This window comes from Canis lupus, chromosome 1 (assembly GCF_048164855.1).
Source record: "Canis lupus baileyi chromosome 1, mCanLup2.hap1, whole genome shotgun sequence".
In the NCBI taxonomy this organism is placed as follows: domain Eukaryota; kingdom Metazoa; phylum Chordata; class Mammalia; order Carnivora; family Canidae; genus Canis; species Canis lupus.
The window spans coordinates 26,519,887-26,540,455 of NC_132838.1; the positions used below are offsets into that span (position 1 = coordinate 26,519,887).

The following is a 20,569-nucleotide window of genomic DNA, read 5'->3' on the forward strand; positions in this document are numbered from 1 at the left end:
ACATTGAATAGGAGTATGGAGAGTGGACACCCTTGTCTTTTCCCTGATCTTAGAGGGATTCTTCAAATTTCTATCAGTATGCTTTTAGCTGCAGGCTTGCCATATATGGCCTTCATTATGTTGAGATGTGTCCCTTTTATATTGACTTTCTTGATCGTTTCTATAATGAAAGTATGTGGAATTTTGTCAAATGCTTTTTCTGCATCTATTGAAGTGATTTTATGATTTTCATATTTCATTCTATTAATATGGTGTATCACATTTTTGTATTACTTATGTTGAAAAATTCTTGCATGCCAGGACAAATTCCATTTAATCATGGTCTCTTATCCTTTTAATATGCTATTGAATTTGGTTTCCTAGTATTTTGTTAAGAACTTCTATGTCTGTATTCATCAGGGATATTGGCCTGTAGTGGTTTTTTTTTTTTTTTACCTTGTGGTATCCTTATCTAACTGGCATCAAGGTAACCCTGGCTCCATTAAGTGAATTTGGGAATGTTCCCTCCTCTTAAATATTTTAGATGAGTTTAAGAGGGACTGGCATTAACTCTTCCTTAAATATTTGTAGAATTTATCTGTAATTCATTTGGTTCAAGCTTTCCTTTGCTGGGAATTTTTTGATTACTGATCCAATCTCCTTAATCATTATTGGTCTTGTTAGGTTCCCTATTTCTAGAAATCCATGGATTTATCTTACGTTGTCCAATTTGTTGTCATATACTTATTCATAGTAGCCTCTTCTCATAATCTTTTGTATTTCTGTGGTATCACTATAATGTCTCCTCTTTCTTTTCTAAAAATATGGAGTGCTTCAGGAATTTGCATGTCATCCTTGTGCAAGAGCCATGCTAATATTCTCTGTATTGCTCCAATTTTAGTATAGGTGCTGCCAAAATGACCGCAAGCAAAATTATTGTTTAATGGGTATAGAGTTTGAGTTTTGCTAGATAAAAAGGGTTCTGGAGGTGGGTGATAGTGATGGTGGAATAACAATACAAATATACTTAATACTACTGACTGTACATTTTAAATGGTTAAGATAGTAAACCTTATGTTCTATATATTTTACCACAATAAAAAAAAAATTAGGAAAAAAGAGACCCTTGGAGGTTAAGAAAAGGGAAATCTTGTTCAGGGAACTAGTCAATCTGGTTGGAGCAGAGGCATCATTAGGGATAGAAAAGGGAAAGGGGAATTTAAAAGATGCATTTGGGATCATAAAAGAGCTCAGCACAAAAAGCTAAAAACTTACTTCAAATTTAATAGACAAAAGGTTTTGAGGACAAAAGTCACATGATCTGAATTTTCCTTAAGATAATAGGCCATTAGGGTATAGAATGTATTAGAATGATAAGAGACTAAATACAGGGAATCATTAGAAAGCTGTTGCAATAGCTCAGATTAAAGGAAACAAGGATTGACCTAGGGCACTACCAGACAGTATGGAAAAATGGAAATACTGGAATGCTTGTTAATGTTTTCTTTATTCTTTTTTTTTTTTTTTTTAAAGATTTCATTTACTCATTTGAGAGAGAAACAGAGAGAGAGAGAACACACACGAGCAGGGTGGAGAGGAATAGGGAAAAGCAGACACCCCTATGAGCAGGGAGCTTGGGGCTCAATTCCAGGACTCTGGGATCATGACCTGAGCAGAAGGCAGACAGATGCTTAACCATCTGAGCCACCCAGGTGCCCCTGATTTCTTTATTCTTTATCAGGTTACCAGTAGTTGTCCCAGTAAGTAATTTAAAAAGCAATCTTCAAAAGTGAGACCCTACTACATGTAACATGTAGCCATATTTATTCTCTCTTGGCACAATCTTTAAATAATAGATGGTTAATAGGAGGTAGGTTATTGAAGAAGAGCTGAGAAGTGTAAAATAACAGTTAAATGAATGGAAATTTAGCGCTATCTCCTGGCAATAGTAGTAAAAGCTTTCTTTGAGTATCAAACCGAGACCATTAGATAGATCTACAAATTGGTACAATTAATATAAGCAAAACCATACCAATTATCAACAAAAACATATCCTTGAAAAAGACCAAGAAGGATGAGAAACCACATCTAAAAAATTATCTTAATGCATTATATATAAAGAATGAGTATTTGACAATTCTTCTCTCTCGTTTGCTTCAATTAATGTCTGAAATACCTAGGTATTAAACACAATACATCACATCACTTGAAACATTTAGCCGAAGTCTTTTCAGATCACCACAACTGGTAGAATAAGTACATTAAATAGAATTCTGGTGTTTGGGATTTTTTTAAACAGTCCTGATAACATATTTCCCTTCTGTCTCTATTAATCTTGAAAGTCCATCATATATCCAAATATATGCACATTTAAACTATATCTTTCAGACTGTTTGCTATATCCAATAAAGACTACAAAATGCTTTCTTAGAACACACACCCTAAATCTTTAAAAAAAAAAAAAAAAAAAAAAGAAAAAAAAAAGGAACACCTGGGTGTCTCAGGTTTAGCGCCTGCCTTCAGCCCAGGGTGTGATCCCAGGATCCTGGGATCAAGTCCCACATCAGACTCCCTGCGTGGAACCTGCTTCTCCCTCTGCCTGTGTCTCTGCCTCTCTCCCTGTGTCTCTCATTAATAAATAAATACGATCTTAAAAATAAAGTCTAGACCTGGCTTAAACCACTTCCGCAGTTCTGCTACATCATCACTTTAAGCTCTTAGGACTTCATACACATTAACCTCATTTAGCTATCTTATTGACGTAAAAAGGAAAATTTTAAATCCGGAACTAACACGTGGCTCTATTTTGCCATTTTCTCACACAGTTTCCAAATTATGGAAACACGGGACAACAATTTTCTGTTCACTGGTAAGAAGTCAGAAAACTAAAGTTTGATTGTTTAGTCACCTTTAGTCATCTTTGACTCACCACTACCCCTGTATCCCTAAGCAAGTTATGCTATTCTCTCTCCAGGTTCCTTTTCTCAATGGAAATATATTCACATTGAATTTGATGATTTCTGTGTTACCTTCCTGGACTGATTTTCTGTGATTTCACAACTCATATTCACTTTCCTAATAAATGTATCCACAGGAGATGAAAAATAATAAAATGGTCTTGAACTTAGAGTTGACAGTGGATCTTACACAGTGATCTTCTACAAAGTCCTTCCAGATAAAGGAAGTTCATGTTCATGATTGAATTGTCCACCACCTATTTCCTTACCTTTTAGGATTATTACAAGGGATCCAGTTCACTCCAGGGTCTGGGATATCCTCCAAGTATGGGTAGATAGTTTCCCTGCTAAAGTTCCAGCCATAAATACCATCTTCTGGAGTCACAATAATATGTGCACCCTGTTAAAAATGTAGCTCAATTAAAATATTTCTCAGGTAAGAAAACAATCCAAGAGAGGGTCTGTAAAGGAACCTGAGAAACTGAATGGATTAGCAACAGCCATCCAGGCCTTTTCTTTCTTTCAATCTTAATTTTTTGTGTTCTGTATTTTTATAATTTTTTTTCACAATTGCATAGTCTAATCCCACCACCTTTTCTCTATAACATTTTCATTCTTTCTTAAACATCAATAGCTTATTGAAAGGTTTGCTATCCACTGCGGTTGTTAAGCATAAAACCAATTCTTCTCAAAATCGCTCCCCCCCCCCCCCACCTACTTCAGTCGAGTGTTGTATTACAGGATTGATTTATACTCAAATTCTCCATTTTACTTCCTCCTCTGCTCCAACCTTCCCTGCTCTCCAAATCACTCTGTAAAAGTGATTCTGGCTTCTCAGAAGGAGAGCACTCAGACACGGATTCCCCAAAGGGTGCCAAGCCCAGAGGTACACCATGAGCTCACTGGGGCCCCTTCAGATGGGAGAGTCACCCTGAAAGCTGCTGCAGCTTTTAAGAAAATAGCTGGACTAAGGATGAAAAAGGACCTCAGAATTCTTCATAGTATTTAAAATGTTTGTATTGTATAAGAATGTATATTGGTAGATAGGAGTTACATGTATGTATTCATGACTCATCACACTTCACATAATCTCCCTCTATACCTGACCTACAAATATCTTGTTTAAATCATATCCATTCAGGGACGCCTGGGTGGCTCAGTGGTTGAGCATCTGCCTTCAGCTCAGGGCGTGATCCTGGGATCTGGGATTGAGTATCCCATCGGGGTCCCTGCATGGAGCCTGCTTCTCCCTCTACCTGTGTCTCTGCCCCTCTCTCTCTCTTCTCTCTCTCTCTCTCGCTGTCTCTCATGAATAAATCTTTAAAAAAAATCATATCCATTCAAACCAGACCTTTATACTTAACCCTTCATTCAACCCAAGAACTCACTACACATTAACATATATAGTTTATCTTGTAATTAGAATGAAATATGAAGTACATAATACATATTGTTAAGTAATTTGCAACTTAACTTTATTTTGGTGTTATAAACTAATCCAAAAACCCACACAAGGCTAAGAGCACAAAAGTATACCAAGGCTACTAATACTCACTGCACAGTACCTGGTCCTGATCCACTTATCCTCCACTCTCTACGTATAGTGAAAGAGAGCAGCAGAGCTGTTGAGCATATAGCAAGTTCCTCAAAGATCTACTGCCCCTTAATGATGATGAGGCTATTATTTTCTTAACTTTATCTCACAATTAGGGAAGTAGAACAGTATCCTTGCTGTAACAATTTTGAGAAGGAGGTAAGAGGTAGGAGTACAACAAAGTTGTTGGCTACCTAACATACATGTTTTCCAAAAGTATAATTGAACTTGACAGGGACCCTGTCTCCTAAGACCCCATCTTTCTCTTGGTGGAATCCAGAGTGCTTGAGAGAAGGTACCTGGTTTGCTGCTGAAGTGATTGCTGCCTCCAACAGGTCCAGATTTTGGTTCATTACTGCCAATGCCTCTTCATGGGACACTGGTACTAGGGTGGCATTAGGCAATTTCACTGCATGTTCATAAACAGCTGCAATAAATGTATCCCGGGAGCTGACTTTTATGACACAGAGAACCAAAACTGCCACATAAACCAGTAACCGAGAGGTAATCATGCTGAAGTCAGATGACTGCTGATAAAGAGAGCAAGTCTTGATACGTAGAGAGAGAAAACACAATTAATCATGTGATTCCCAAGAGTTAGTACCTTAAAATAAATTATCAAATCTACTCAAAGCAAGCCTTATGGTTTTGCACGATAGACATAGATGTAAACAAATCTTATATAACAAAGGACCCTTATTGCAGGGATTTATGAGGATCTAAAAAGGAAATGTATGTTTTAGTTTGCTAGGGTTGTCATCCCAAAGTACCCCAAACCGGGCAGTTTAAACAACAGAAATTTATTATCTCACGGTTCTTGAGGCAAGAAGTTTCAGAGGAAAGTGTCGGCGAAGTCGTTCCTCCTGAGGGACTGCAAGGGAAGGATCTTTTCAAGCCCCCTCTCTCTGCATAGATCTCTGTCTTCTCCCTGTGTCTGCACATGGTGTTCTCACTGTGTGCATATCTGAGTCCAAATTCCCCCTTCTTACAAGGACACCAGTCATTGGATTTACTGCCTATCTTCCTCCAGAATGACCTCATTTTAACTTCTATCTGAAACAATCTTATTTCCAAGTGAGGTCACATTCTAAGGGTACAGGTGGTTGGAACCAGAATAGGTATGATCATATTAACTGTCATTAACTAATTGCCAAGACACTCTGTGTGGACAAGCTTAAGAGTTAAAATCTTAGGGAGGTCCTAGTGTCAGAGAGGCCCTCAGACTTTTGTGAGATTTCCCTCTAGGAACCCCACCAGATCCTCTGGGAGAACAATGGAGACAAAAATCCCACTGCCTCATACTTCCTACAGTGGGAAGAAAAATATTCCCAACTTTGAAATAAGCCCAAAACATTTTGTTCTCCTCAACCAAAGGCTGTCCTCAAGGGAAACCATTTACCAAAGCATAATTAGCCTAGGCAAAGGGAAAACTGCAACTGTAGCCCTCCAAGCCTTCCTGTTTCAACTTAGGGGAAAAGAAAAAAGTTGAGAAACCCTAGCAAAGGTTACAGCACAGGGGCCCAGGCTCAAGACAAGATAGAAACTTAATCACTGACTTTATAACCCTTCTCCTGTCCTCACATGTCATACCATCTCATCAGTCTGTAATTGTGGCCTACTTAGCATGTACTAGTCAAGAGAAGGTCTTCAGATGAACACCTGCAAGATTTGAGGTAGAATGCCATTGGCTGAAACTGCAACCGGATGGGGACCAACAACTTCCACTCTGGTGCCTGAGCTGCGTCCTCTGATCGCTACTGTCACTACATTAGCTTTGCTAAGCCACCAACTGAGTGCCAAGCTACCCAAATGTGGCCTTTCTGCTCATACAAAGGAGAAAACATGGGGAAATTGTCTCTGGGGGGAAGAAACAATTTACTTCTACCCTTTCAACATCTTCCGGCTGGTATGGAGATTAAATTGACATGAGACATACTAACAGGAGAAAAAAATAAAGTTTTATTGAGTGTGCATGGAAGCCCCAAAATGAAATTGAGACCTAAAGAAACAACCAAGGCAGGCATTTTCAGACAACAACAAGGTTCAGACTACTTTTTAGGTAAAGAGCCAATAAATCTGGGACGAATTGACAAGACAAATGGACAGGGCCATCCAGGTGCCCCAGCTTATGTATTTTCAAAGTTAAGCCTGTGGTTCAATTAATCATGCAATAAAGAAGAGGTATTTTTATGAAAACAAAAGAAAAGCAATGGTTAAGATTAGATAAATTATAAAACTGGTTTCTGAGTTCTGAGAGTAGCTAGTTTAGAAGATTTCTAGTTATCAGGCTAAGCATCTTCAAATAGGGTGAGGGCAGGCAGTGGCAATCCGGCAGACTCTTTTGGTTTGTAGGTCAAGTGTGTCTGGTGACCCGAGTGACAACAGGCATGAAGATGATCTATATATGAGTTGTTATGGTGATTTCTCTCAAGTTTACATAAAGCTGTGTATATTTAGTTTGCAGAGCTCCAAGAAAAGAGGAATTTTTACTTATGAAGTGATTCCATGTCAAAATTACAGGAAAAAATTGGAAATGTTAATTAGGAGTTGTGACCAGACATTGAAGGAAACTAGAAAAAAACAGGATCTAGTCTCATCAGATCTAGAATCTGATATCCATAAAGGTATGTTACTTAAATATAATTTTTCTCTTTATAAACACTCTCATTTTATGACCAAAGGTAGCCAAATTAAGACTGATTAATTTATAAAATAAATATGGCGGGGGTGGGGGGAGCAACCTTGGCCTGATTCTATATAGGAGTTCAGCAAGAATAGCAATTGATCATTTTAGACTCTTAAATCGGCCTTGTTGGAACTTTTTATAAGGAATCTCTACATTGAACTTTTAACAGCCTCTTGAGGCCAGAAGCCAAGCCAAATATTTGCCACCAGACTGCATGTAATACTTATATATTTGGGTGAGTTCCTCTCTTGTTGAGGTCTGCAAAACATTCTGAGGTTCCTGTACCTGCCAAGAAGTGGCATTCTTTACCTGGAATGTTTAGTATTACTTGACAATACTTCCCATGTAATAAGTGCAATTAGTTTAATGCCTCTGTTTCATGATGAGAAACAAAATCATTGAAGTGTTAGACTGTAGTCAAAAGATGTTATTTTAGAACTTGATTTTGGGGGGCACTTGGCTGGCTCTGTCAGACTGACTCTTGATCTTGAGGTGATGAATTCAAGCCCCGTCGGGTATAGAGATTACTTAAACATAAAATCTTAAAATAATAATAATAACTTGATTTTGGGAAATTTGTCAAAAAATATCAAAAGCTTCAAGCATTTAATTAAAGAAGGATCACAGATCATTATAAAACTATGGATTTATTTAGACAAAGTGACAATAAAAGATTTTAAAGGTAAATAGAGAAGGTTACATAATTGTAAAAAATCTTAGCTCTTTTAATATTAAGGACTATCTTCTTGAATGAGCAAAGATTTGATGAAAACAGAGCATAAAATCTTTTTCTAGGCAGATTACATAAGAAAATTTTGTTTATAATTTCTAATAAAAAGCAAACCAATCATCTAAGAAAGCTTTTTTAACAGAGAAAAATCAAATTCTAATTTTCCAGCAATATTCTTTTGATATTCAAACTAACTCTTGGCCTCCAGCCGCCGCTGCGCTCTCCGGGGCTCTCCGGGGCTCGGGGCGGAGGGGGGGGGGCCCTGCGGCCGGGCCCGGCCCTCGGGGGCGGAGCCGAGCTGGGCCCGGAGGAGGCGGGGCCTCAAAGCCTGTGAGTCAGCCGAGGAGGGGTGCGCGCCCCCGCCCCCGCCCCCGCCCCGCCCCGGCCGGCGCCCGCACCTCCTCCCGCCGGCTGGCACCGCCGCGAAGCCTCCGGCCTCACCGAGGCTCCTCTGGTGCCCCGGGTCTCGGCCGACGGGCCAACACCCACCCCGGGCGTCCGCGGATCGCGGGGGCGAACACTCTGGTTTCTTGTCGCAGTTTTAAGATGCTGCCTCGGAGGAGCTGTTGCGGGTTTCGACTGTAAGAGAAAACAGAAGACACACACACAGACACACACACACACACACACACACACACACACGGAAAAGAGAAAAAGGAAAGGCAGATGAGGGCCAGAATCGGCCTGTCGGGCCAGGACCAAATAACCTGAAATGACCTAAACGATGGAGTTCCACTTGAGGAAGCTTGATGAGCAGGTTACCTTTGTAAACCCTGAGTGTCCTCCTTGGGTGAGTGCTTGGAGCAGAGTAGAAACTTGGGAAGTGACTTGTGGGTGAAGGAAAAGTTGGCCTGGGGCACTGAGGTTTGGGGCCGCAGGCGTCTGCGTCTGCGCTGGAGGCCGGGGCACTGCAACTTGGTAAACTCTGAAATTTATGCTGAGTTCCTGAGTCAGGGAGAACAGAAGAATTAGGCCCTTTGCTTCAAGAACTTGCCTGATGTGGACCGGCTTAGAGGCGTCTGAAGACCCATCCTCCAGGCCACACACTTGCAGCTCTGGGATCTGCCACTCGGAACTCCCTGCCTCGGCAGACAGCTGTGTCCTGTGAGCAGCCCACCCTTCCTCTTCTGCCGGCCAGCACCATCCCCAGCACCATCCGCTGTTAGGAAACAGCTCTGCGGACCCCGCGCTGAGTTTAGAGGCTGGGCCCTGGTTCCTTAAGCCTCTGGCGACTCTTAACAGTGTATTGTGGGATTTGTTTACCTGTCTGCCTCACCCAGTTGGTTTTAGGGCACGTACCTTAAATTTTTTTTTTTATTTCCTGCTTGGCATATTGCCTGGCACATTTTTCTTGAAAGCTTTATATAAGCTTTTAAATATTCAATCTTTACAAAATCAGTAGAATGCAGCAGGTACTATAAAGCAGATACTGTTACATATCATGTCTCAGGACTAAGCTTTCTAATAACCCCACGAAGAAATGGTATGTGCAGTAGGACTTTAAAGGACTAAGAAGTAGTGTTTCTGTATTTCATTTTTAAAATAATAATGCAGAGGCTCTTGGCTGGCTCAATCAGTAGATCATACAACTCCTGATCTCGGCCTCATGAATGTGAGCCTCACATTGGGTGTGGAGTTTATTAAGAAAAAAAAAATGTGTGAGTCTGAAAGTTTAAAATAAATAAATAAATAAATAAATAAATAAAATAATTATGCCTGCTGATGGCAGAAAACCAAAACGATTTCCAGATGGGTTGAAACAGCTTGTTAAAGTCTCAGTGGGTAGGAGCACCCGGCTGGCTAGTCAGTAGAGCATGTGACTCCTGTCCTCCCAGTTTGAGCCCCACTGTTGGGTGTGGAGATTACTTAAAAATAAATCTTGGGGGGATCCCTGGGTGGCTCAGCGGTTTAGCACCTGCCTTCGGCCCAGGGCGTGTTCCTGGAGACCCGGGATCGAGTCCTCAAGTCGAGTCCCATGTCGGGCTCCCTGCGTGGAGCCTGCTTCTCCCTCTGCCTGTGTCTCTGCCTCTCTCTCTCTCTCTCTCTGTGTCTCTCGTGAATAAATAAATAAAATCTTAAAAAAAAAAAAACAAAAAAACTAACTCTTAAATATACTTATCCTAACCTTAGCTATATATAAAATTTTTTTCAAAGGAGGTTTTTTTTCATAAATCATGTTGTAATATTTATTTTTTATTTTTTATACTTGGTTTTTAAGTTTTCCCTTTCTAAATAACTAGATTCACTTCAGGAAGAATTATTTTTGCCCTCAACAAAAATGTATTGCCATTCGTCATACTGTTTCTTACCAAAAACATCTATCTCACAGGGTTGTTTCCCTTATAATTTTTAGCAGCTTTAGTCAAATATGTTAATTACAACTTTTAATCCTTAGAAATTTTAATTTCTAGTGAAAACTAAGTAGTAAGCAACAGTGAATTGTCTGTTTTCCCAGCATTTTTTAGATTGGCAAATTTATGACTATATTTCATAATTTCTAGAAACATGTGTTTCTTCATAGTACAATCTTTTATTAAAACAGAACAGAACATCTTTACTAGCAGACCCAAATTTTTAGTTTCTCTAGAGTAATAAGGAAACCACCAGTAGATAAATGTATGTTCAGCATTTAATGTTTATTATTTCATGTTATTTGAAAATGACCTAGATATTCAGTGAACTTAACCTTATCACTTATCACTTAGCAAACCTTCAAGGTTTCAAGTTGCCAAAAAGATTTGGGGAAACTATTTTAGGTACAGAACAATTTTGTTCCAACATCCTGATCTTTTATGTCTATAAAGCATTGAGAGGAATAGGCAAGATTTTGAGATCAGTAAAAATAGGTGGGTTTTGACTTGTTTTTAGAGTTGCATTTCTAGTTGTATAGAGATTTGTAACACAAAGACAATTGTCTTTAATTCCCCCTAAAGATTTGGATTGTAGCCTGAATATCAAGGGATTGACCTGCCTTTTTTACTAATATGAGATGTTTAACTAAAATGGAGATCAAAAGTTTTATGCCTTCATAAATTCTGTATAAAGCATTTTAGTAAAAGTTTTTTTCTAAGTATGTAATTTAACCTTGGGCTTTTTATTATTATTAGGCCCTGAGAATCATCCTTCCACTGATTAATTGCAGGAGGGCTTAGGAGAAATTTTGGTGATCTGTTTCCTCTGTGAAGGGGGGCTGGGCTCCAGGGGGCCTTCTGGTTTGCCTAATAATCATAATATAATCAGGAGCTGAAAGAAACTTTCCTTAGCAGCCAAGTTCTCTGTGATTGGGGTTTCGAACAGCCATTAACATTTCTAAATCCTCTAAATTTGGTAGGATCTTTTGAAAGTGGAGGAAAAGGGGCTTTATAATTTAAAAGATCTGTTGCTGTTCAAGAGACATGATGAATTCTGTGGGGGGGGGGGTGGCGGGCGGGGAGGGGGGGGGAGATGCATAGTTCTAAGATCCATCTGCCAAGGTCATTGCATAGAAATGCCTAAAGCTGGCAGACCCTGATTACAGCAAAGCAAGCCCTACTCCCTGTCCCAGGTACTTCTGCCAAATTTACTTCTTGGCTTCCAGCATTTAGAATAGCCTGTATACTTTGAGCTTGAGATTAAGCTGGACTGCTGTCTAAAATAAATCTTATAAGGAAAGGGAAGTTAAAACTGACAGATCGGGTCAGATTTTAAGAAGGGAAATTTGCAATGGATATAGACATTAATTTTTGCCTTAAGTCTAATTTCTGTTCTTTATCTTGTCAAAGGAATCCTTTTAAAGCTAGCTTTATACTAATAAAACAATTAAAAGCTCACCATAAAGACTTTTTTTTAATTTAGCCAATTTAAAGGATTCATCTTTCGGCCATTGATCTTACCATGGTTCTTACTATTTAATTATCAATTAATAGTGACTCAAACCAATAAACCTTTTTATGCTTTGACCAAAGATACAAGAGGGCATCCCTAGAGAGGGATCTAGTTTGATGAAAACCCCATGATCCAAAAGTCTACTCCCAAGAATAGTCCAAGAAAGCAAAGACCTTCAGGGCCAGGTGGGAAGAATGATGTGGTGTATCAGGTGTCTCCAGTCTCCCATAAAAGGGTGAAGCTTCCAGTCCCAGACCCGCCAATCTGTGACAGTGGGCAGGTGCTACTGGAATGGGATTTTTCGAGCACTTTGTTAGTGCTCGATAAAGCAAGCAATGAAGCAATGAAGGTTGAGATGACAAAGGCTCTTACAGTCTAGGAGCTCTTAGGACAAACTCCCCTGAGAGCTGGCACAACTGGACAAAGAAAATGCTGCCTATAAATGGATGTCTCCGATCCCCAGTCTATTCAACTGGCTACCTTAGTGTACCCCAGTAAATGCACCCCAGTAAACATACCCTCCAGATGGCAGAAACCAAAGAGAATATCCTCATTGGTCACAAAGCCAAGTTCCTAGGACATAGAACAAGACAAAAAGAAAAACTTCATCCAGTTTTTACAAGGGACCCACAGCAAAGTATGTCTAAACAGACACTGCCTGATGAGAAGCATGAACCCAGCACTGTGTGAGGCCCACTTGAACAGCTGAGAGGGCCTATGCCTGCCTTCTGATTTATGGTAATCCCCTTTAAGACAAACAACACAAAAGACACCACAAAGGAAAACAAAAGCCATCTGGGAGGAAATGGATCACTAACCAAACAGTACTCTACCAAATTTTTACCAAGAGTCGCTAAACTAAAGGAATTAGTTCTACAAATATTTTCTCCTGCTAATTTGAGAGAAAGAGAAAAAGAATGTCATCACTCTCCCTCCACCAGACCCCACAGACAGAGATTCCAGGAGACTGAAAGGGTAAGAAATCTTACCTTCCGCTGGCTGTACGTCAGATTTCCCGAGATCTCAAAACTGCAGACCCTTCAGAGCAAATATCCAGCGGAAGCTGACCCAGCTGGCTACGCCCAACTGCAGGGGAGGAACCACTTCCTCTGCTGTCAAGGATCTCCAGCTGATAGAAGAATGTAAGGGACATGAGCCAGATTAATGGGGGGGGGGGGGGTAGTTTTATGACACACACACAGAGGTCCAGTAATGACATGGAGACCTAAATGACCAAAGGCAGGCAGTTTTTATACTTCTTAGACAAAGAGGCAATAAATCTGTGAAGAATTGACAGGACAAAGAAAACGACTTGGAGAGCTTCAATTAGTAAGGAATTCTGGACAGAATTTCGGCCTGGTAGTAAATCAATAAAAGGTAACAAGGGTTGTTTATACAGCCTTTTTCACGACAAATTTCCCATGCATGACAAGAAGAATCTCTTTACCTCCTGGTGCAGAGAGGCCACCTTTTACAGAAGATATTTATTTCTTGTCTTCTGAAGACAAGGAGAAGTCAGTGTTTTCTTGCACTGGCTGTTTCTTAGGGAACTTTTATTTAAAATAATCAATATGCCAAAGTGGCACAGTTCTGAGTGGCCTGCCTTGGAGCCCAACAAAACTGTTCTGTGGAAAGGAGCCTTGATTAATACCACCGGACTCTGCAAGGATGCAGAGGATTGCCTCTCTAGAGGGAGAAGGGGACATCCCACTGCCGGAGTAGGAAAGAAACCCACCGTGTTGGGACATTCACGGATAGCACCCCAGAGGCAGCAGGCCCCAGAAGGAACTCCACAGGGATTTGTGCCCCACCCCCAGGGGAAAGAACCAGAAATAGGGAAGAACAAAGACTAAATAGGATGGGTGCTGCCTCTTGCACTTCTCTGACCCTAGTACCTAGCAGAGTGCCTGGTACTCAAAAGACCCAAGGCATCACTTAAGGAATTTTGCCTAGGACTGCCACTTGTGGGACCCAGGAAATTTAACAAAAATCCCCTGCCCCTGGACAAGCAGAGCAGGACTAACTCCATTTTGTGCTGCACCCGCCACCTCCTGTGTGACCCCCACATGACCTGCTTATTGCTTAAGGCGCTGCCCCCCCCCAGTCCAGCCGCTGGGCACACCCTAATCGGAAATGGGCTCATAACAATGTCACCCCGCCTTGTGCCCGCCAAAACTCCGCCCCGATTCTGACCAGAGTAATAGGCCCGCTCAAGTGGATATATAGGGGAAGGTGTAATGCAATTGGCCACCTGCGTGGGGACCGACATGCCTGTGCAACTTTCTGCGTATCCCATTGGCCACTGGCCCCTATAAAGCTGCTGCGCCTCTAGGTCTCGGGGTCCAAGTCCCTGCTCCACTGTGTCGGGTGCACTTGGACCCAAGCTCGAGCTTGTAAATAAACCCTCGTGTGTTTGCATCGGTGTCGGCTCCTTGGTGGTTTCTCGGATTCGAAATCTTGGGCACAACACCACTCACTTGCCAGAGGACTTTGGAGACTTTACTTCCCTTATCTCCTCAATCATCCAGCTAACCCAGTTGATCCAGTTGATGCTCTCTGATTCAAGGGAAGTCAGTGCCAGAAACCAATCATGGAATTACAGGTTTGGAATTTCAGTCCCAACCCTGACCTCAGGGGAGGAGACAGGGCCTGGAAATTGAATCAAGAGCCAATGGCCAATAACTTAATCAAGTGTGCCTATATGATGAAGGGGTTGGGAGTACTTCTGAGTTGGCGAACAAGTGGATATCTGGGGAGAGTGGTGCGCTTGAAGAGGGCATGGGGCTCTGGGCCCCTTCCCTTGCCCTGTGCATCCCTTCCATCTGACTGGTCCTGAGTTATATTCTTTTTAATTAAAATGATGTTCAGAAGAAAACTATAGGCCCATGATAACATCACTTAGGGCCCCAAGTCAGTAAAGGGCCCCAAGACTTAATGCCTCACCTGTCTGTAATTTCAACACCCCAAGAATTCACTACCAATCAACACAGAAATTCCTGGTCAAGGGCAGCCCGGGTGGCTGAGTGGTTTAGCGCCCCCTTCAGCCCAGGGCGGGATCCTGGAGACCCGTTATCCAGTCCCGAGTTGGGCTCCCTGCATGGGGCCTGTTTGTGTCTCTGCCTCTCTCTCTCTCTCTCTCTCTCTCTCTCTGTCTCTCATGAAAAAATAAATAAAATCTTAAAAAAAGAAAAAAATTCCTGGTCAATTCTAGAAAATTTACTGGTAGGTAACCTTGCCTAAACAATGCATCCTCGCTAATAAATTCCTTTTTTCTTTTTTTTTTTTAATGCCATATCTCTGCCTTTAAAAACTGTCACCAGCTATGCCCCAGGACATCACCTTTATTGCTCACCTGCTTGTATTCGCCAACCTTTGTCCCACATTCTTCCTTAAGCTCTTCTTTCCACCTTATCTTAACTCAGGCAAATAGAAACCAAAACTACCCCTCAGGCAATAGTGACTGCCCTGGGAAGATCTCCAGCCAGCCCAGACCAACAAGACCAGGTAGAACCTAATCCCTGACTCACAGCTACACAGACCCAGACTCAATGGGCCACCAACTACCTTTGCTCATTATAATACTAAAATCTCAAAAATAAAATAAAATAAAATAAAATCTCAAGAAGCAGCACAAACCTCATTTACATAACAGGTAATGTATGGATAGGCATGTTTCCTTAAGGCACATGTGCTACCTTATGCCTACTTTTACATAAGATGAACAGGCCTCCTACTCTAAATATTCATTTTAACCCTAAGTAAGGAGAATCCATTCACCTTTAGCTCAGAGAGTCACAGCTTTGGAAGCCATCCCTCATCATCTCCTTATTTGCTGGAAACCTTTCTTTGTGTGACATTTCAACCTGATGCAGTTTCTAACTAACCAAGGCACAAACCTGCAGTGGTTCACTTAGAAAACCTGTCTCTTACTTAGCTCAGGGGAGCTCCCCTCTATTTGCTAGATGAGATGCTGCCTGATTTGTGAATCATTTAATAAAGCCAATGAGACCTTCAAGTTTACTTGGGTACTTTTGTTTCATTTCGTTTTTAACCGATTTCATGGCAGCATCAGTGTCTGAAGCAAGATTCTGACTGCGTTTGGAAACAGGGAGAAACACAAGTGTGGTGCTCTGTGACCACCTAAGTTCACTGTCTCTATGGCTGTTTCTGAAAGCCATTGGCAAGTCACTCAGTTAAGCTCTGCTCTTTTTTTGCATTCCAGCTCCTGACCTAATTGGCTTTCTAGTCCAGGGTTAACATATCTGTCTACACTAACGGGAGATTCTAAGGGAGCGCCAATCCTTAGCCCTTGGCTCAGTCCACAATTCAATGCTGGAATTTCTTCTTCATTTCCAACCTGTGGTCCCCATTCAGTGTGGTTTGCAGGTTTCCCCCTTTCCCCAGTTCTAGTCTGCAAGTCTCCGTAGTGGATTTTGCTGGTTTGGCCCACACTGGGAATTGCTGGTATTGGGCACAGCCTTCTCTTGGCCAGTCCACAGTGACAACTTGTGGTTACTGCTGTTGCATTGAGCTTGTCTTGTTTTGAGTAAACAAAGGCTCAGCTAATGGGATCCTTAAAATCAGAAGTCAAGTGTAACCACCTTCCGGCACACTTGCTTTTTCATATCTAAAAACAAAACTACGGTGCCAGGAGCTGTGACGGTCTACAGAAATGGTAAAAATTTTACTAAAAAACACAGAATTATCATGGCCATAATGGAGAATGTTTCAGTTAGATAAGGTCCTCTAAGGAATGCACTTGAAAGCAAGGGTTGCCAAGGTCAATGAAATGGGATACCTGTTTTAATTGGCAAGCAGAAGCCTCCAAAAAGCTTCAAAATTCCAAAACATTGTCTTTGAAAGATCCATTGCAAAAAGCTAGTGCAAAATTAAATATATATCTGAGGTACTTGTAGGGACCGAGGGCAGGCTGCCCTAAAATGCACCACTTTGGCATGAACATTATTTTGACTTAAGAGCAATCAAAACCCAGCAGATCCAAACTCTCCCCCTCCTCCCTCAACTGCCTCCCTCTACTATGAAAACAGGTATTAATGGAGATTTCTCTTTACCTAATAAATCTATCTGCATAAAACGGCAAGTGTTGTTTTCCAAGCATCTCAACTTCGTGCTGATGATCCCTCTCCCTTTTGTATCTTCAGGCCCCTCCCCCTCTTCTTAGCTCCCAGAAGCTTCATATAAGTCTTTGGAATTTCATGACCCTGTGGATCCCTGTACCTATGAAATTAAATTGGATTTTCACCTGTTCATCTGCCTCATGTCAATTTCTAGAGGAAATTGAAGGACTTGAATAGCAGAAGAAATTCTCCTCCTCAACACACCTTTGTAAATATTAGCTTTTAATGCTGGAATATTAAAAGTTGGAATAGATCCTGAGTTCTTCTAGTGTCCTCCAATGGCTGGCTACAACTATCCAAATTAGCATTGTTAAATTGTTCTCTCACTTTTCTGACTTGGAATCGTTTAAAAACAAAAACTTCCCTTTCTCCTGAAGCTCTACAAACTGAATATAAACAATTTGATATAAGTTTCTGAGAAATCACAGCAGCTCAGGTGTAAACCATCTTTGTGCCTCTTGCTCTGTGGGTCACTCCGTAAGATAGCTGTTGGGCCGGTGGGATCAAGGGGGATCGGGAAGCACCAACAAAATGTTGGCGGACCCCCCACCTTGTTGCCCCCACCTCAGAACTTTCCCATCACCAGCAGACCTCCCGAGGACGTGTCATCAGGGGGAGCCTGGACCTATGCAGGAAACCTGAACGGTACTTTACCCAGACCCCATATAAGGGCATGGGCAGTTATTGCCTCCAGGCCAATTTCACCAGTAATAAGCCTAATACCTATCACCCCATACAGAACCCAAGCCCTTACTCCTCCCCTCTTTAAAAGCCCGTTGCCCTCCCCTGCGCCCACGACTTGCCCACTCTCTCCCTCCCCTGCGGCCGCAGAACCTCGCCAGAGACCGCGTCCCATTAAAAATCTGTTTCGACCAACTTTTGCCTGGTCTATTTCATTTCACTACCGATCAGATTAAACCTGACAATAGCCTGACATATAGAAATCTTCTCTACTGGCTACCCTTAAAACTCAAAAATTGGTTTATAATTTGATCTAATCATTAACATTGCTTTTCTTCTGTTTCCATAAAAATGTCTCTTATTTACTACCTGATTGCTTGAACCATAGGCCTACCCTTGAGAACACACCTGCATCACTGCCTCTAGAAATGAGTTTAACTAAACTGACCGATTGTGAGGACTAAGAGACTGGTACAACAAGATGAAACAATCTACCAACTCAATTTCAGTGTGTGAAACTTCAGAGAAGTTTCAGAGGAAGGAACTGTAGGGGCAAAAGGTTGGCTGCCCCAGGATGGGCCACTTGGCAGGAAGGTTAGTTTGAGTTAAAAAAGTAATCAAGTCAGCAGATTGAGTAACAGCTCTTTACCTCACCCAAAACTGCCTAAGGAGAATTTAGATAGAGGATCTGCTCCAGGAAGAGAGCTATCACCATAGATATATATGACTTTGTGAAGACTTGAACAAGGTGTGGCAGACAGAGAGGAATCTCACAAGACCTGTTTGATCAAAGTCCCCCAGGGCCCCTTCTCACCCCCTCCCAGTGGCCTAGTAAACATTTGTTTACTTTTTTCTGTGAATTACATTCCTTTCCTTTGAAGTCCCAGATCCCTTACCCTCCTCTTCTTACTTCAGAATGACATATGTACCTCATTTTTGCCTGCCTTTGGAATTTCCATATGCATGTGAATTCCCCATATGTATGAAATTAAATTTGATTTCTCCTTAACTTCTCAATCAATTTGATTCCCAATCCGCCTAGATGGGCCTTGAAAGGGACAGGGAAGTCTTGCTCCCCAACATGCCTACAACAAAAGATTATTAGACTGATGTAGCTCCTACAATTCATCTCTAATTTCCCTTTGAGTACTCGTTCTACTACTTGTCTATCTGAATTGTTCTTCACTCTGGAAAGGCTACATCATTGTAAGCAAAAGTCTGCTAAGTTAATGGTTTTACAGACACTCCCATATCTACCTTCAAAGAAAGGCACCCAGAGAGGGCCCCCTCCCAGAGTTGCAAGTGAGGAGTTTTCTGGTAAACTGCTACATTATTCCCTTAAATAGCTAAGGGAAAACTCTGGTGGATACCAGAGCTTGTGTATGGGATCCTGGACAAACTGTCAAAAGCCAGTGAAGAATGAAAATTCTTACCAGAATCAGTTCTTCTGAACCTCTGTCTGTGGTGCTCTGTCTGGAAAGGAAAATATAATCTCACTGTTGTCCCTTCATTTCCAAATTCAAGCCCATTGTGGATTTTTCTTTTCTCTCCTAGGTATAGCAACTGCCTTTTTGCTTGTCTTGTTTTGGATAACTAGGCTTGGCTTTCAGCCTGCCTGGTATATGCAAATTGTTTCTTTTAGCTACCTATGGGAGTGACTTTAGATTTGTGGAATCCAGTATCCTTTGGACTGTCTTTGGCGACCTGTCAGACATCCAAGGGGTTACACAACGCTGCCAGAAATACTTAAAACTATGTACCCATGCAGCATTATTTACAATAGCCAAATTATGGAAGTAACCTGTGTCTGTCAATAGATGAATTGACAAAAAGTAATATATGTATATATACAATAAATGTTGCTCACCCATAAAAACGAATGTAATCTTGACATTTGCAGCAAATGGATAAATCTAGAGAGTATAATGTGAAGTGAAATAAGCCAGTCAGAGAAAGACAAATACAATGTGATTTCACTCATGTGGAATTTAAGAAACAAAACAAATGAACAAAGAAAAAAAGAGACAAAAAAACCCCACTCTTAAATATAGAGTATAAACTGATGGTTATCAGAGGGGAGGGGGGTGGGAGGATAGGTGAAATAGGTGAAAGGGATTAAGAGCACACTTATATCATGATAAGCACCAAGCAACTATAGAATTGTTCTATCACCATACTGCATACCGGAAACTAATATAACATCGTATGCTAATTATACTGGAATTAAAAAAACAACAAAAATATGTACCCAGAGGGAAAACAACAAATTGAGGATAATGTAGTAGGATAGGTGAATGAACATATGATGTCATTTAAGTTATTGTCCAATTCTTTGAGGAATTAAAAATACTATCCTTATTTTACAAAACAAAAATCAGTATACCGGTAATTCAATATTTACCTATTCTTTTACCAAATGAACTTCCGTTGTTTATCTGAAAAGCCCTGTAAATTATTGGCCTTAGAAAATCAAAGTCCTTCTTGGAAGAACTTACTTTTTTTTCTTCCCCTTAAAGTTACACACTTTATCATGCCTCTGCAGTGTAAACACAGCTCACAATTACCGGGGACTGAAGGGGGAGAAAGAGAAGTATTTTTAAAATAAAGTGCTAAAAAATAAATAAATAAATAAATAAATAAATAAATAAATAAATAAACAAAATAAAATAAAATAAAATAAAATAAAATAAAATAAAATAAAATAAAATAAAAAACTGCTAAAGGGCTCATGCCCAGACTCTAGCACAGCTTTCAACTCTACGGACAAGTCCAAATCTTAAAAATCTTCACAAGTATTGGTAACTACACAGTCTTCGCACACATGTGTTTGTGGGTATGTTATAAATACCTCTGGATGGCATCGCTAAAATTAATTTCCAAAAGAGCCCTAGTTAGGTGGTTTGAAGACAAGTGCAAAAAAGAATTGATCATTCTAAACCT

General features: G+C 40.8%; 1 protein-coding gene and 1 non-coding gene across 10 annotated transcripts in view; both read right to left on the minus strand.

Moving 5' to 3' along the window:
- VNN1 (vanin 1) overlaps positions 1-19,222 on the minus strand; it is a 36,756-nt gene extending 17,534 nt beyond the window's left edge. Inside the window, exons 1-7 of one of the 9 annotated variants that reach the window (XM_072823836.1) lie at positions 19,063-19,222; positions 12,800-12,939; positions 12,329-12,383; positions 8,709-8,891; positions 8,388-8,525; positions 4,830-5,078; positions 3,206-3,336 (exon numbers count right to left, since the gene is read on the minus strand). In XM_072823836.1, the coding sequence (XP_072679937.1) occupies positions 3,206-3,336; positions 4,830-5,078; positions 8,388-8,525; positions 8,709-8,891; positions 12,329-12,364 (737 nt within the window). In that variant the 5' untranslated portion in view covers positions 12,365-12,383; positions 12,800-12,939; positions 19,063-19,222. Of the gene's footprint in view, positions 1-3,205; positions 3,337-4,829; positions 5,079-8,344; positions 8,526-8,708; positions 8,892-8,940; positions 11,934-12,328; positions 12,384-12,799; positions 12,940-19,062 lie in introns of those variants that run through there. The other 8 variants (XM_072823864.1, XM_072823854.1, XM_072823844.1 and 5 more) reach the window with 8 other exon arrangements.
- On the minus strand, positions 798-901 carry LOC140608731 (U6 spliceosomal RNA). The gene has a single exon (XR_012010710.1). It is a non-coding gene; the product is annotated as a U6 spliceosomal RNA (small nuclear RNA).
- Positions 19,223-20,569: the final 1,347 nt, after the last annotated feature.